This window comes from Artibeus jamaicensis, unplaced genomic scaffold (assembly GCF_021234435.1).
Source record: "Artibeus jamaicensis isolate MK-2021 breed Jamaican fruit bat unplaced genomic scaffold, CSHL_Jam_final contig_648, whole genome shotgun sequence".
In the NCBI taxonomy this organism is placed as follows: Eukaryota; Metazoa; Chordata; class Mammalia; order Chiroptera; family Phyllostomidae; genus Artibeus; species Artibeus jamaicensis.
In genome coordinates this window covers 584,762-600,018 of record NW_026521912.1, presented here as the reverse complement: position 1 = coordinate 600,018, position 15,257 = coordinate 584,762, and the positions used below count along the sequence as shown (strand labels likewise).

Here is a 15,257-nt window from a genome sequence, read left to right as displayed (position 1 = left end):
GTTTCTGCTATAGTACCACGGCTATTCTCTTTGTTTAGAATTCATTTTCTTATTCCACAAAGCAAATCTTTTGTTTTTCTCTTCAAAATTTTGTTTACTGTACTATTGTTACACATTTATCCTTATTGTTGAATTTTATTAACTGTCAAACCTTATTAACTTTATCAAGTTCTAAAAGTAACAGTTAAAAACAAAAATATACAGTTTTGATTTGTGCTCCATTAAATCTATGTTAATTTGAGGAAGAGTACCATCTTTACAATGTTTATTCTTCCTACTTATCCTTCATGTTACTGAGATCTTCATTATGGCTTCTATTAACTTTGATCATAAGGATCTTACCTATTCCTATTAAGTGTATTTCCCCATGGTTCATTTTTTGTTGTTGCTATTGTGATTGTTATTTAACCATGATTGGGATTTTGCAAAAAAAGAGAAAAAGTAGATTGCTAAGAATTCTATCAGAAGACATTTTGCTGCTATGGTGCCTCAAACCACACACTTGTATCTTCTTTATAAATTATGCTTTCATCATTTAAAGTACCCTGTTTATTTCATTTGATACTCCACCTTTTTAAAGAATAACACTCTCCAAAGGTCTGTGTTTTTAGGTTATGTGATGAGGTAAAATCATGAAGCCGCTTTTTTTTTTAAGTCACCTGGGCTTCATGTAGAGCTGGGATAAAATGACCCAGACCAAGTGAAAAGGAGAAAAGGAAAAACTGCCTTGGTGGATCAACAACAGATACATTTTATGAACAATAAAGGATTAACAACATATTTTTTGAACAGTATTGTCAGGTTTCACTTTAGCCTTTAAGATGCCTTTTTGTGCTTCCCTAAATCAGTGCTCTTGAGCCCATGGCCAGCATGGGCCCACAGGACAGGTCATAGTCGGTAAGAGACAAGCTGCAGGGCCTCTAAGGGCTCTGCACTCGGGTCACGGGAGTCTGGGGAAGTGAGAAAGACAGTCCATTTGAGTCCGAATTTGGGCTTTTAATCTTGTCTGCTATATTTGGCTAACAAGGCAGTTGATTGAAAAAAGTGGATTAATTTTTGGAGAGAGAATGTCATGTTTCTGATCTGTATCTTCTCACAAACTAGGGGTTCCTGTTTTGTTTCCACATATATTCTGCCGTATCTGTTACTTCTGTGTTCTCCCTGCCTATTTTTCATTTGCAGTTGCCCGCTATAGCTTGTCTTAACCCCCGCCCCCCGCCTGTTATTTTAGCTTTTTGGTTTGTGTTTTAGATCTGTCTCTTACACATGCCATATAAACTGGATTTTCAACCAATTTTAGAGTTTTTGTCTTCTACTATGGAAAGCCAACCCATTTGTGTATGAGGGTTTTTTTGTGTTTACTTAATGTTTCTGGTTATTGTGCTTTCTTGTTTCTTTTTGTTAACAAAATACATTTAGGCTATGATACCAAATAGGGTGTTTATTTGAGCAAAGGAGAGATTGCACTCTGCATTTCAAGTAACAATCTTAGCAGTGCTTAGTCCCTCTGATTTTCTTCATCTCACCTTCTCCTCCTTCCTTTACATTTGTTGAACTGATGATTTTTCTTGGTTTCTTTTTTCCTTCTTATAGTGGAAATTCTGACATGTATTTATATCCACTATAGTAGCTACCTTTACTTTTCTTGATAATATTTGTCAGTGGTTTTTAACATTTTTTATTTTGATCTATTGTTTAAATAAATATTCAAAGATATTTGTAGAGGTGGTAAATAAATATTCAAAGATGAGGTGGTAAGAAAGATAACAAACTTGTGCCTCAGTGCTGACATTGTCCCTGGAGTTCATAGCCAGTAGGACGTAAGCTACACAGGTCAGAACTGGTTTCATCCCATCTCTCCTTTCTCTCATTCTTTCTCCTCACTGCACTTTCCCCCTTTGCCCATTTACATATTGTAGTATTCTCTGTCAGTAAATGAAAACCTTTTCTAGTACTTTGTTTCTATTACTTATTTTCTGAAGTCTTGTTGTCCTCTCTTTTTCACGCCTGGCTGCTTCTGATTTCTAACCTTCCATTTATTCTTTTATCCACTACAGGGGGACTCCTGCCTTCACCACTCGGCTGCAATTAGCTCATTTTCAAGTCAGCAGCTCTCCTTTAAGTTGTCATGCTGTTCAACCCACTCCAGCATCTGAGAGTGTTGACCACTCCCTCTCCTTGAAACTTTCTTTCCTTGCCTGTGGATCCTCAATCTCCCTTCCGGTCTGGCTCTCACTCTCTTGCTTGCTGAGGGTGCTAGCGTTCTTCTCTTGGCCGCCTTCTCATCTTACAAGCACTGGAAGTCAGGTGGCCTTGGGTTCAAGTCCCAGCTATGTGACCTTGGAGAGGTTATATAACCTTGACCAGATTTCTCATCTATAAAATGACCTGTTCCTCCTTGTATTAGTCAGGGTTCTCCATAGAAACAGAGCCTGTAGCACATGTGTGACTATTGGAAAGAGGTTATGAGGAGTTGGCTCATGCAGTTACGGAGGCTGAAAAGTCCCCATGATCTGCTGTCCACAGACTCATGAGAGCCAGTGCTGTAGTTCCACTGTAAACCTGGAGGCCTGTGGTCCCAGGGACCCATGGTGTAAGTCCTGGTCTGAGCCCAAAGATTCATGAACTGGGGGCACTGGTGCCTGAGGCAGCAGATGTGGCCTTCTCAACACAAGCAGAGAAAATTCACCCTTCCCCATCTTTCTGTCCTCTTTGGGTCCACTGTCTCTGATGAGGACTGAGCATCTTTCCTCAGGCTGCCCATTTGAAGCCGAATTTCCTCGCAGAAACAGCCACAAGTACTGCTTTACCAGCTACCTGGGCACACCATAGCCCCATCAAGTGGTCCTAAAATTAACCATCACACTTGGTAAACAGATACTGCATGCTGATGGTGTTTTATTTCCGAGCCTAAGGGCTAGAGAGCAAGGTTGAAATGGTCATGTAAATCTGAAATGCCATTCACGTCAAGCTGGGTTTTATTGGTTCTCTCATAGACCAGCCTGTCAAGATTTGTTCTGTTTGCATGCTTTTCCCTAGTAAATGGGATTCCCACCTCTATTGTAAGGCCTGCAGTTCCATGTGCTGTCTTGGCATCTTTGAGCCTCAGTGGGCTCCAGGGACCTACCAGAAGTTCCCCTGCTCTTGCTGAATACACCCCTTCCAGCTGCAAGGCTCTCCACCCAGCTAGTGTCTGTTGGCCCTATCAGGGGCACTTCTCCCAGTCCTCAACCTAATGGGTTTCATCTCCCAACTCATGAAATTATCCCAGTAATCATGTCTTCCCCTGGTAACCGAAGGTCACATCACCCTCTTGTCATTGTCAAACCTGCCTTCCACCTCCCTGCTGGTTCATGGCTCCTGAGTGCATCTTTGTGGTGTGTAGTATCTTTATTCTTGGGCTATTGGGAGTCTCCTCTGCCCAGGCCAGGCATGCGTGCTCAGTCATCCTGTGCTGTCTAGGGTGGGAACCCCATGGGAGGATGGGGTGGATGGGAGGCAGTCAGGACAGTGGTGACTGGAGTGGCCTCGGGGCCATCCCCATGGCTTGTACCTCTGCTCCTTGTCCTTATGTGCCTTAGGAGCACTTTCTCTTTGTCCTCATAATGTTGCAGGTGTTTAGTTTCTTTTGGAGAATGACATGTTTTTTCTCACGCAGGTCTCTATCCTGTCCCTTCCGAGGCTGCTTGTTTTTACTTGCTGGGAGGGTTTTGTTCGCGTAATCCTGTATTGAGCAGGACTTTATAGTTTCAGGAGTCAGCGACACTCAAGGATGTGTGTGGATTTCACCTGGGAAGAGTGGATTCCTCTAGCCTGTGCTCCGAGGAAGTTGTGTGGGAACAGGACACTGGAGAACTACAGGAGTGTGCTCTTGCTGGGTAAGGACTTCCCCCTGTACCTCGCCTTCCCCCACCGCTATTGACCTCTTATACAACCTGGGAGATTCATGCATTTAGACTGGAAATCCTGTGTACTGTGGGGCATTGTTTTAGGGTAGCTGCTTGGTGTCCTCTCTTTCCAGGTGAAAAGTATTTTTTTTGTAGAGAATTGGAGAATGGGAAATGCAGCAGCCCACCTCCCTTTGATTCAGAAGCCCTGAAGGGGAAGGGATAAGGACTTGTGCTGGAAGTGGCTTTTATACTCACAGGAAAAAAAATAAATAAATAAAGCTATTGGAAAGTTAAAAAAAAAACACCAAAAAACAAAAAACACAAGTTTAGTGTCTTTCCTCCTGAGCAGGGCATCACCTTTCCAAACCAGATGTGATTTCTCAGCTGGAGTGAGAGGGACTGAGCCTGATGCAAAAGACCTTCCAGGGGCGTCTCTGTAGGTAAAGTGTCAGTCTTGTTACTTGAGTGTGTCACTGGGGAAGAAGTCATGCCTGAGATCGCTGGGAGTCTTGGGGAGACCTGCATGTTTGATGTGTGTTCTCTTGAACGATCTCCCATGATTGGTACCATGCCTCCTCCCCAGTGTGGCATGTCCTTGCTTTGGTGACACTATGTGAGATTAATGAGTGCTACACTGCTTAGGACATCCCAGAAAGGAAGTAAATATTAGTGATTGTTTCCCTTTTTTCTCTCACTCTGCTTTATTCTCTTTGTTCTCTGGCATGGGTCTGTCTTAACCATGATCTGTATCTATAGCTTTCCTTCCCAGATAACTTACCATTTCTCTTCCTCTGTGTTGTATCGGTGCTTTAGGGTCTTCATTTAAAGACCAATGCAAATGACTTCAGCTGTGTTTTATTACCAGTAATATTACATTTTCTATATTTTTGTTCTCATTTCAAAGTTTGTAATCTGCATCAATTGCCTATTCAATCCCATTCCTCTCTAAAAACTTAATCTTTATTATCTGGTTTCTAATCCCCTTCATAACTGAAATGTCTCTTTCAGATGTTATTACTCACTTTCTGTGAAAAAAATGTGTTCTACACCTTTATATGTGCTCTGCTCAGTGTGAAAGTGTTGGTCACCACTTCTCTTTATATATTTTTAAAATTATGAGGTAAGCAAGTAATTTTTGATCTCTGGTTAGTGTACAGCTATGAATATATAATGCAATTAAAAAGTCAGTGAAAGAACATATTGATAGGAAAGAAAATAATCTAATGAACATTGTTGCTGGTTTCCAGTGTGCTTTCTAAGGAATGGGATTCTAGAAGAATCACTGGTCAAAGGATACTTACCTTTTTAGGGCCCTTGCTACGTATTGCACAGCTTTGAATACTATGCTTTTTAATGCTAATTTATTAGGTATAAAATGATCTCTTCATGAGTGTTAATTGCCTTTATAACAGATCTGTGTGGATTTGATTACTATTGCTATTTGTACTTACTCTTATATAAATAATCTATTTATTCAGCTGATGTTTTTTGAGCACTAGGCCCTGTTCCTAGCAATGCAGACACAACAGTAACCAAAACAGGCAGTTTCCTTGTGGAGCTTATAGTTTAGTGAGGGAGACAGTAAATTACTAAAGGAAAACAGCAGGGAGGGGGAAGGGGCAGGAGAGGGAGGCAAGGTGTGGGGAGGAAATGAGTGTTGCAGAGTCATGGTGCTGCAGGGAGAGACACAGCAGCATCAGGAACGGCAAGTGTTAACAGTGCCACGCGTGCCTGTGTGTGTAATATTTATAATGTATAAATACATATTATATTTATATGATAAATAAATAAATAAATACATTTATTTCAAGGAGGTCTTTCCTCTGCGGTGACTGATGGGCCCTGAGAGGAGCACTGTAGGCACAGGGGACAGCAGGGACGAAGACCTGCCTGCAGGGGTTACGTGGTATTGTTTGAAGGGAAAAGTGCAGGGAGATATGAAGATTTTCTTAAACTTTCTTTCCTTCTGTGAAAAAATTTATTTCTACGGTATTTTTTTTTTTTTTTTTTACATTTCTGTGAGCCTTCTCATTCTCTGTGTGTTCCTTCTTTCTTTTATTGGGTTGGACAAAAAGTTTTAGTAAGATGGCTCTGGTAGTGCTTAGTTGTCTTTAACTTCATTAGAAACAATTTTGTTAGATTGTACTATGACAGCTGTCATATCAGCGTGCATCCAAAAAAACTTATACCAAAATTGGTGAATTTTTGTGCAGCCATTTTAATACCAAACATGGGAGAAGATACACATTTTCAGTGTATTATGTTTTATTATTTCAAGAAAGGTTATATCCAATGCACCTGAAATGCAAAAAAAAAAAAAAAAAAGATTTGCGCAGTTTATGGAGAAGGTGCTACAGCTGATGGAATGTGCCAAAAGTGGTTTGTGAAGTTTCTTGGTACTATTGACATTTTGGTCAAATAACTCTCTATGGGGCAGTCTTACCCATTGAAGATGTTGAGCAGCACCCCTGGCCTCTATCCACTAGAAACCAGTAATGGGAGATAGCCGACATACTCAAAACATCCAAATCAGCGAAGTTACTGGTGAAAATGAAAAGTGTCTTTTATTTTATGGAGAAAGCCATATGGACTTTTTGGCTAACCCAATAAATAGCTGTCTGTTTTAATGCATTCATAAACTTCTCTGTATGAGGATATCTAAATTATTTGGGTTTGTGCATTTAGCATTTTTTCCCTTGTTTCCTACATTTTGATGGGCTTATATAGGCTTTTTTCAGTATTCCACTGTCAGGAGAGGCAAACACATGTAGTCTTGGTACTTTGTTTTCCTGTCCCATTTCTTTACCTGTCTTTAGACTTCTTCATCTGGCTGGATGCTACAGATTCTTCACTTGTTTGTGACTGCATTTCACTCTGTTTTCCTTGTCTCTTTGGAAATCTGCATAGCAACTAGTATGTAGGCTCACAGAGTTGTCATGATTAAGCTTACTTCTCTTTGTAATCTCTATCTAGCACATTTCCTGCCAGAGGTGGTTACTGTATGTTTGTTGAGTGACTACTGAATGACATCCAGTAGAATTTTTAGAAACCAGGTGAAAAGACAGATTTGAGAGTTATATGTGTGACATTTATATCAATTTGTCTTGTTAATTATCAGAAAGAGTGAATGATAGGGCAAAACAGTGAGGACGAAACCCCAGAGAACAGTAATGTTTGGCTGGGAGCTAAGGGTGCTTTACCAAAGGTGACAAAGAGTGGTCAGAGGAGGAGGGAATTTGGGGAGAGCTGGACCAAGGAAGAGAGAAAAGTAGAGGGTGAGTGTACCAGTGCCAAGAGGGAAAGAGAGGTGGTCCGTGACCCTGGGAGGAGCACTTCTGGTGTGAGGGAGGCATGTTTTGGTTGAGAGCAGACTGTCATTTCAACAAGATTAGTTTTGAGGAAAAGGAAGAAAGGGCAAGATCTTAAAGAAGTCATAGGTAGGGTGCCTCTGGTTTGTTTTCACCCAGGAAGAGGCTTGAATGTATTTACAAGAGCAGAGGTATGTGTTACAAAGGAGACACTGAGTTTGTGGAGTAGTACATACAATGGTGTGCAAACTGCAGCTCTTCCTTCCAGAATTTCTTCCATGTTTCTGTTGGATTAAGCCACCGTTTCGTCTCGCTGTGCTGTCCAAAACTGAGACAAGAAAGCATTGCTTGAGTGCTGCACTCGGCCCTTGCCTGCCATCATCTGATGTGTTCCTCACAGCATTCCGTGGGGTAGGTATCTCAGCCCCTTTCTCAGGGGAAGACATAAACTCAGAGAGGCAAAAATCACATGCCAGAATCTGAACACAGGCTTTTTTGATTTGTTTGTTTTTGTCTTGGAGTTTAACACTAATTTTTAAAAAATCATTATTTTCTTTCCTTACCTTGCTGAGACTTCTTGTTTCCTAGTGTATTTAGTAAAAATAGGCCACTTCCTGGCCTGATACTCTTTTTAGATGATTGTTTTCTGTTCCTGTGCTAGTTTTCATGTGTACAGTTGTTGAATACTTCATTAGATTTTGCTGTTTTATCAAAGGTGAGTACAAAATGTAAATTTAGAAGTGCTATTTTTGGAGACAGTATTATTGCTAGTAAACTAGTTCATGTTGAGATAAAGATGGAAATTATTAGTAATGTAGAAAACAGTAAATTTTTAGCTTTCAGTCAGTGGTCATTAGAGTTAAATCAGTTGAGGCTCATTTTTGAAGGAAACAAAAGTTAAGAACATGTATAAAAATATATTTATGTTAGAAATCTATTATCAAACATCATGCCTAAAAAATAAGGTGCAGTTAGAGTCTATAATATTTAAAGCTCTCCAGGAAGCTACTGTTAACTACCACTGCACCCAGAAACTTGTTGTTTATGTTTCATAAACAATATTGTATCATCCTTAGAGATGTACTGGATTACTATGTGTATGTGTGTGTGTACGTATGTATGTGTGTACACAACACAGAGAATTTATATCCTGTTACAGAGACCCTGTCTACCTCATGCTAACATGAACCTCACTAATGTATAGTAGACACGTCTTTGCTTCCATTAATAGAAAAACTGATACAAAAGACTGTAAAAATGTAGTGGTGTCCAAAAGCTTGTTCATCCTTGCCCAGGGTGACCAGCGCTGCTCCCGAGGCATCCACACTGCATGTCCTCTGTCTGGGTTGCTTTCCTTTCAGTCGGCCTGCGACTCCTCCTCAGCCCCTAAAGTCCTTGCTTCAGTCACTTTTTCAACCCTAACCCTAACCTTTGTGTAAACTGAATACTTAATATTTCAGGACTGCTTTAAGAGTGCTGTAATCACTGAATCTTTCATACATAAGAATGTGCTTCAGTTTTTTCTGTACAAGTATAGAGTACTGGCCAAGTTTAATTCCTGAGTCACATCAGCCAGTTTTTAAAAAAAATTTAGGTAATTGATTTTTTAATTAGGGAGCAGGTCTTCAGAATTAACTTTTAAATTAGGTCTCTAAATTTCATCAAGATAAAATGAATCTTACTACTAAGTTTTCTGTAGTACATGATGATGTTTAAACTTAAAATGATTAATATTTTTCAACATAGAAAATATTTGTTCTTCTCATTTTTTAAAAATATTTTATTTATTTATCTTTAGAGGGGAAGGGAAGGAGAGAGGGAGAGAAACATCAGTGTATGGTTGCCTCTTATGCGTCCCCTGCTGGGAACTGGCCTGCAACCCAGGCATGTGCCCTGACCAGGAATTGAACCACGATCCTTTGGTTCGCAGGCCTGTGCTCAATCCACTGAGCTACACCAACCTGGGCTGTTCTCATTTTAAAAAATGTTATATATGAATAAGAATGTGTAAAATATATATTATTTAACAAAACCTGATGAAACTCTTCCAATATAAATGCTATAAATATTAACTAATTTTTGTTCTTACATCAACACTGTGAGATAGGTACCACTTAACAGGTGAGAAAAACTGAAGTACAGATGTGTTAGGTAACCTGCCCAAGGTCACACAGCTAACAGTGATAGAGCTCAAATTTGAGCCAGCTAGTATGGCTCTAGAGTTATTGTCTTAACCATTCTGCCATACTGCTGCTTCTTATAGGTAATAATGATAAAGGCTAATGAATGCCTAGGACCCTGATAAGAAACAGAATATTACTGGTATCCTTGCCACGCTTTGTGTGCTCCTCATTCACACACTCTCATCTCTCTCCCTTGGATGTAACCACCATTCTCACTTATAAACATTCTTTTCCCTTTTTGTTAAAGTATTGCCATCCATAAATGAACTTGTAAGCAGTATGTTAGGTTTTTTTTTTAAGATTTTATTTATTTATCTTCAGAGGGGAAGGGAAGGAGAGAGGGAGAGAAATATCAATGTGTGGTTGCCTCTCGTGTGTCCCCTGTTGGGAACTGGCCTGCAACCCAGGCATGTGCCCTGACTGGGAATTGAACCGTGATACTCTGGTTCGTAGGCCCACGCTCAATCCACTGAGCTACACCAACCAGGGCAGCAGTATGTTAGTTTTAATCTTTATTTAAGTGGACTCTGTATACATTTATTTTTCTGTAACTTTGTTTAAATTATTTATTCATTTTGATATATGTAGCATTAGTTTATTAACTTCAACTAGTTTTAGTTCAGACTCCTATGACAGAATACCATAACTGGGTGGGTTAAAAATCAAACATTTATTTCTTACTGTTCCAGAGGCTGTAAGTCTGAGATCAGGGTGCTTGCGAGGTTGGGTTGTTGGTGTGGGCCTTCATTCTGGTTGATGGACAGCTGCACTTCCTGCTGTGTTCTCACATGCTAGAGAGCAGAGAGACAGGAGGCAAGTTCTCCCATCTCTTCTTATGAGGGTATTAATCCCATCACTAGGGCTCCACCCTCATGACCTAATGACCTCCAAAGGCCCCACCTCCTAATACTGTTTTACTGGGAATTTGGCTTCAACATAGGAATTTTGGGGAGACACAAATATGAAGTTCATAACATTCACTGTTGTTAATTATTCCATTGTATGAGTGTTTGACAATTAGGTTATCCATTCTATTATAGCTGGATATTTATATTTCTAACTTTTTGCTATTGCGCAATGCTACTTTTAAAATTACAAATTATGGAATAACTTTGCAAGTTAGATTTACCTAGATGTGTGCACCTAATAGTGGCCTTCCTTTTCTTCAGTACGTATTTGAGTCTTTTGCCCATTTTTCTAGTTTAGTGTTCCATAGACATTGTTTTCCAAGTCTAGGTTCTAGTTCTTTGTGGGTCATTGTTACAAGTATCTTGTCCTAGCATGTAAAAACTGTCCTGCCAGTTTTAAAAAACTTTTATGTCTTTTGATTCTTATGCTGCTTTTTTCTTCTCATTCTGTTATTTTAAAGATTTATTTATTAACCCTCTATAATTCAGGGTGTCCAGCCTGCAGCCCACATACTGCATGTGGCTCAGGACAGCTATGAATGTGGCCCAACACAAAGTTGTAAATTTACTGAAAACATTATGAGATTTTTTTTTATGATTATGTGTCACAGTGTATTTAATTGTGGCCCAGTACAACTTCTTCCAGCATGGCCAGAGATGCAAAAAGCTTGGATACCCTGCTGAGTCTACATAGTTTCTAAACTTGGTATTTTCTGTGTATCATTCATCCTTGGATGGAGGTAATTCTGTCTGGACTTTATATTTGTCTAACAATGTGAGTGAATCATGGGTGACACTTTAAATGTTCTCAGAGACTTCAGTTGCATATGATAGTGAAGTGGGCCAAGTGAACACTTCTAATTCATGTGTTGCCTGTCATCTTCATATTTGATTGGATAGGTCCTTTCTGTGGTAACTTGGTGGTATGTATGTTTTAGAAGTGGAATCTGCTTAGCTTTCCATTTTTTGTTGTCTTTTATGAAAATAGGTCGGGTTGTAAGGAGGAGGTCCAATTAATTGGTGCCTTTTGTTTTGCAGTAAAGCCTCCTGTCCACAGGCCTTTGGTCTGTTGCTTCACTGTTGATATCTGGTCCGTTGACTTTGATCAAAATGGACAGGCATATTCTCAGATTATAGTTCCTGTCCTCTGCCTCTTATTGCCTCCAGGCCATTTTTGTCTGGGATAAAAAGATGGGATCTGAGAAAATAAAGTCTGAGTGGCTACAAGGTTCTTCTTTTAGTCCCCTCTGCAGTTCAGCACTCTCCCTTGCTTGCCTCCACCACTAATTCTCAACTTTAAGGCATGTGTATTTAGGAAAGTGTAGGGCCCTCTAGGATTCTCTTAACCTTTGTGAGAAAATTACAGCCTGCTTGAAATTTAGGATTGTGTTATCCTCCCTTAAGAGTTTGAGTTTCAAGTATGTTCCAGACACGTTTGTTCCCAAAGGGCAGATTATGCCTTATCAGATTGTTCTTATCCTCATTTTACATCTGAAAACTCAGATTTAGAGAAACAAGTAACTAGTTAAGAAATAACTAACTAGTTAAGATGGTAAATATTCATTGCCAGGGTTTGAACCCATTTTTTTGACTCCAGGATTTGCAATCTTCACTGTCTCACACTGTGATATTTTTGAAGATTTAGTATTAGAATTATAGGTGGGAAGAAGTAGCTGGTAGGAACACTAGGTACAACATGGCAGGGCTTTTTTCTGATCTGCTCTTCCAATCCCAGTTCTTCTATATATTTTCCTTTAGTTCCTTCTTCATTATTTATCCTTGTCCAGTTGTCAGTGACTGCAGTGTCTGTCCCTTCTGCATAGGCTCACTCTTTTCTCATCTTTGAAAGCTCTCAAATGTGCCACATATTCTCAACTTTATTCTCATTTCTACCTTATACAGTTTTCAGTCTCCCAGCACAGAGACCAATGTGCATTTGAATTTTTTATGTTTTACAGACTGGCAGACAAGACTTGAAACCAAAAAGACAACTCCAAAGCCCAACATTACTGAAGATTTATCCTATCTGGTAATAATGGAAAGGGAAGGTCTCTGGCATTCTTCTTTAGGGGAGACTTGGGAACATGATAATTGGTTAGAGGGGCAACAGAAAAACCCAGATAGACATCTGGGTGAAGTGGCAATTACCCATAAGGAAACCCTCACTGAGAGGAAGGTATGTAGAGGTAATGAATTTGGAAGATGTTCCAGTCAGGGTTCAATCATTGATATACAACAAAGTATTCCTATGGGAAAAAGGTCCTGTTATCAAAATTCACATGGAAAAGATATTAAACAAAATTCTGAATTAATTAAGATTCAAAGAATGCTGATAGGAAAGAAAATCTATGAATGTAATGAATGTGGGAAAGCCTTCAGCCAGAGCTCATCCCTTCTTAAGCACCAGAGGATTCATACTGGGGAGAAACCCTATAAGTGTAATGTATGTGGGAAGCACTTCATTGAACGCTCCTCCCTTACTGTACATCAAAGAATTCATACTGGAGAGAAACCCTACAAATGTAATGAGTGTGGGAAAACCTTCAGTCAAAGCATGAACCTTACAGTTCATCAAAGAACTCATACTGGAGAAAAACCATACCAGTGTAAAGAGTGTGGAAAAGCTTTCCGTAAGAATTCATCCCTTATTCAACACGAAAGGATTCATACTGGTGAGAAACCTTACAAATGTAATGAGTGCGGGAAAGCTTTTACCCAAAGTATGAATCTCACAGTGCATCAAAGAACTCATACAGGAGAAAAACCCTATGAATGTAATGAATGTGGGAAGTCTTTCAGTCAAAGTATGCATCTTATTGTACATCAGAGAAGTCATACTGGAGAGAAACCCTATGAGTGTAGTGAATGTGGAAAAGCCTTTAGTAAGAGCTCAACTCTTACCCTGCATCAACGAAATCACACTGGAGAAAAACCCTACAAATGTAACAAATGTGGGAAATCCTTTAGCCAAAGTACATACCTTATAGAACATCAGAGACTTCATTCTGGAGTAAAACCTTTTGAATGTAATCAGTGTGGAAAAGCTTTCAGTAAGAATTCATCTCTTACTCAGCATCGGAGGATTCATACTGGAGAGAAGCCTTATGAGTGTGTTATATGTGGAAAGCATTTCACTGGGCGATCATCCCTTACTGTACATCGGGTTATTCATACTGGAGAGAAACCTTACGAATGCAGTGAATGTGGAAAGGCCTTCAGCCAGAGTGCATACCTTATTGAGCATCAAAGAATTCATACTGGTGAGAAACCCTATGAATGTGATCAGTGTGGCAAAGCCTTTATTAAGAATTCGTCCCTTACAGTACATCAGAGAACTCATACAGGAGAGAAACCCTATCAGTGTAATGAATGTGGGAAAGCATTCAGTCGGAGTACAAACCTTACACGACATCAGAGAACTCATACGTGAGGAAAGTTTTCATCAGGCCCTTTACCATGGTTAACTTTTCAGTGATAATTAGATAAGTCATGTAATGTAGAAATTGAATAAATGTGAACATTTTGGGAATCTTTTGGTTGATGTATATTGTATCATGTCAGATGATACAGACCATTGCAGAGAAACCATAAAAAAGTGGAAAATCTTAATTCAGAAAGTAAAACTTTGTATCAGAAGGTTTAATATTCTAAAGAACAAGGATTCATGCTGAAGATAAGTTCTGTTATATCATATTGCAGATTCTCCTTTAGTTATCAGAGACTTCACAGTGGAGAGGAAATGTGAGAGTGCTTCACTGGACAGCTGAAAGATCTGGAATGTACTCTGATCTGTCACTAACTTGGAAAAGTCACCTACTCTTACCAGGTCACAATGTCCTTATTTGGTAAAAGGGTTTTTGGATTTAGAAAGTCTTCAGGATCCCTGTGAGCTCTACAAAGCAACAAACCTATAAATATAATGAATGCTGGGACATCCTTAATCTTTTACCATGTTATATATGTTATTAGATGCCCCTGTTTTACAACCTAGTTTCCCTCAGTGTTGTGTGTTAAAATTCTCTACCTCTACCAAACTTTTTATTTCTCCATGTTCCCCCTTCTCCCTGCATTATTCTGTCGCCTAAAATACAGGCTGGTTGCTAACAGATGCTGGGATACCTGTACAAATCTTAATGCAACAGCATGGTGTTTTGAGTTCTCAACAGCTATTAAATTGTTAAATAAGCTAATTATTTTTAAATATAGTGTTTACATAGGATTCAAATACGTATCTTTGTATCATACTGTATTGAAATGGAAAGAATAGGCTAGACACTAAGACATGAAAAATTGACATATTAAGAAAGTCTTTGTAACTCAAAACATATTCAGAACAATCTTACAGAGATTTTATAGTTCTATAGATATGATAGTAGAACAACTTTTATTTATTTCACATACATTCAATAAGTGCTAAATATGTGCTAAGATGATTAGAAAATCAAAGAATGTGCTATAGCACTGGCTGGTGTGGCTCAGTCGTTGAGTGCCAGCCTGTGAATCAAAGAGTCAAAGGTTTGATTCCCAGTCAGGGCACATGCCTGGGTTGTGGGCCAGGTCCCCAGTAGGGGGTGTGCAAGAGGCAGCCACACACTGATATTTCTCTCCCTCTCTCCCTCCCTTCCCCTCTCTAAAAATTAAATAAAATCTTAAAAATAATATGATATATTCTTGCTTTCTAAGGTTTAAACTGAGAAAATGCTAGTGGGATGGGAAGGGAAAAATTCAAGCGAAAAATGAGTCAATGTAGATAATGTGGTAACTGATTAAATGTGAGCACTTGAATTTCTTATTTGGATGTATAGGCATGCCATAATTAAAAATATAAAGTTGACCAATTTTGTGGGGCAATGATAAGTTCAGTCTGTGGGCATTTTGATGAGTCTGTGGATATCCAAGTGAAGTTTCCCAATAGGCTGTAGAGTAAATAGTGGGGCAGTGATTTGAGGGTGCTCTAAGAGTTAAGTA

General features: G+C 39.3%; 1 protein-coding gene across 12 annotated transcripts in view; it reads left to right on the top strand.

Annotated features, from left to right (window-relative positions):
* Nucleotides 1-14,948, top strand: part of ZFP2 (ZFP2 zinc finger protein) — a 64,805-nt gene extending 49,857 nt beyond the window's left edge. For 4 of the 12 annotated variants that reach the window (XM_053670922.1, XM_053670923.1, XM_053670924.1 and 1 more), the window contains one exon: nucleotides 12,248-14,948. In XM_053670922.1, coding sequence (XP_053526897.1) covers nucleotides 12,248-13,719 — 1,472 coding nt within the window. In that variant the 3' untranslated portion in view covers nucleotides 13,720-14,948. Of the gene's footprint in view, nucleotides 1-3,747; nucleotides 3,879-4,239; nucleotides 4,331-7,466; nucleotides 7,610-12,247 lie in introns of those variants that run through there. The other 8 variants (XM_053670921.1, XM_053670920.1, XM_053670919.1 and 5 more) reach the window with 6 other exon arrangements.
* Nucleotides 14,949-15,257: the final 309 nt, after the last annotated feature.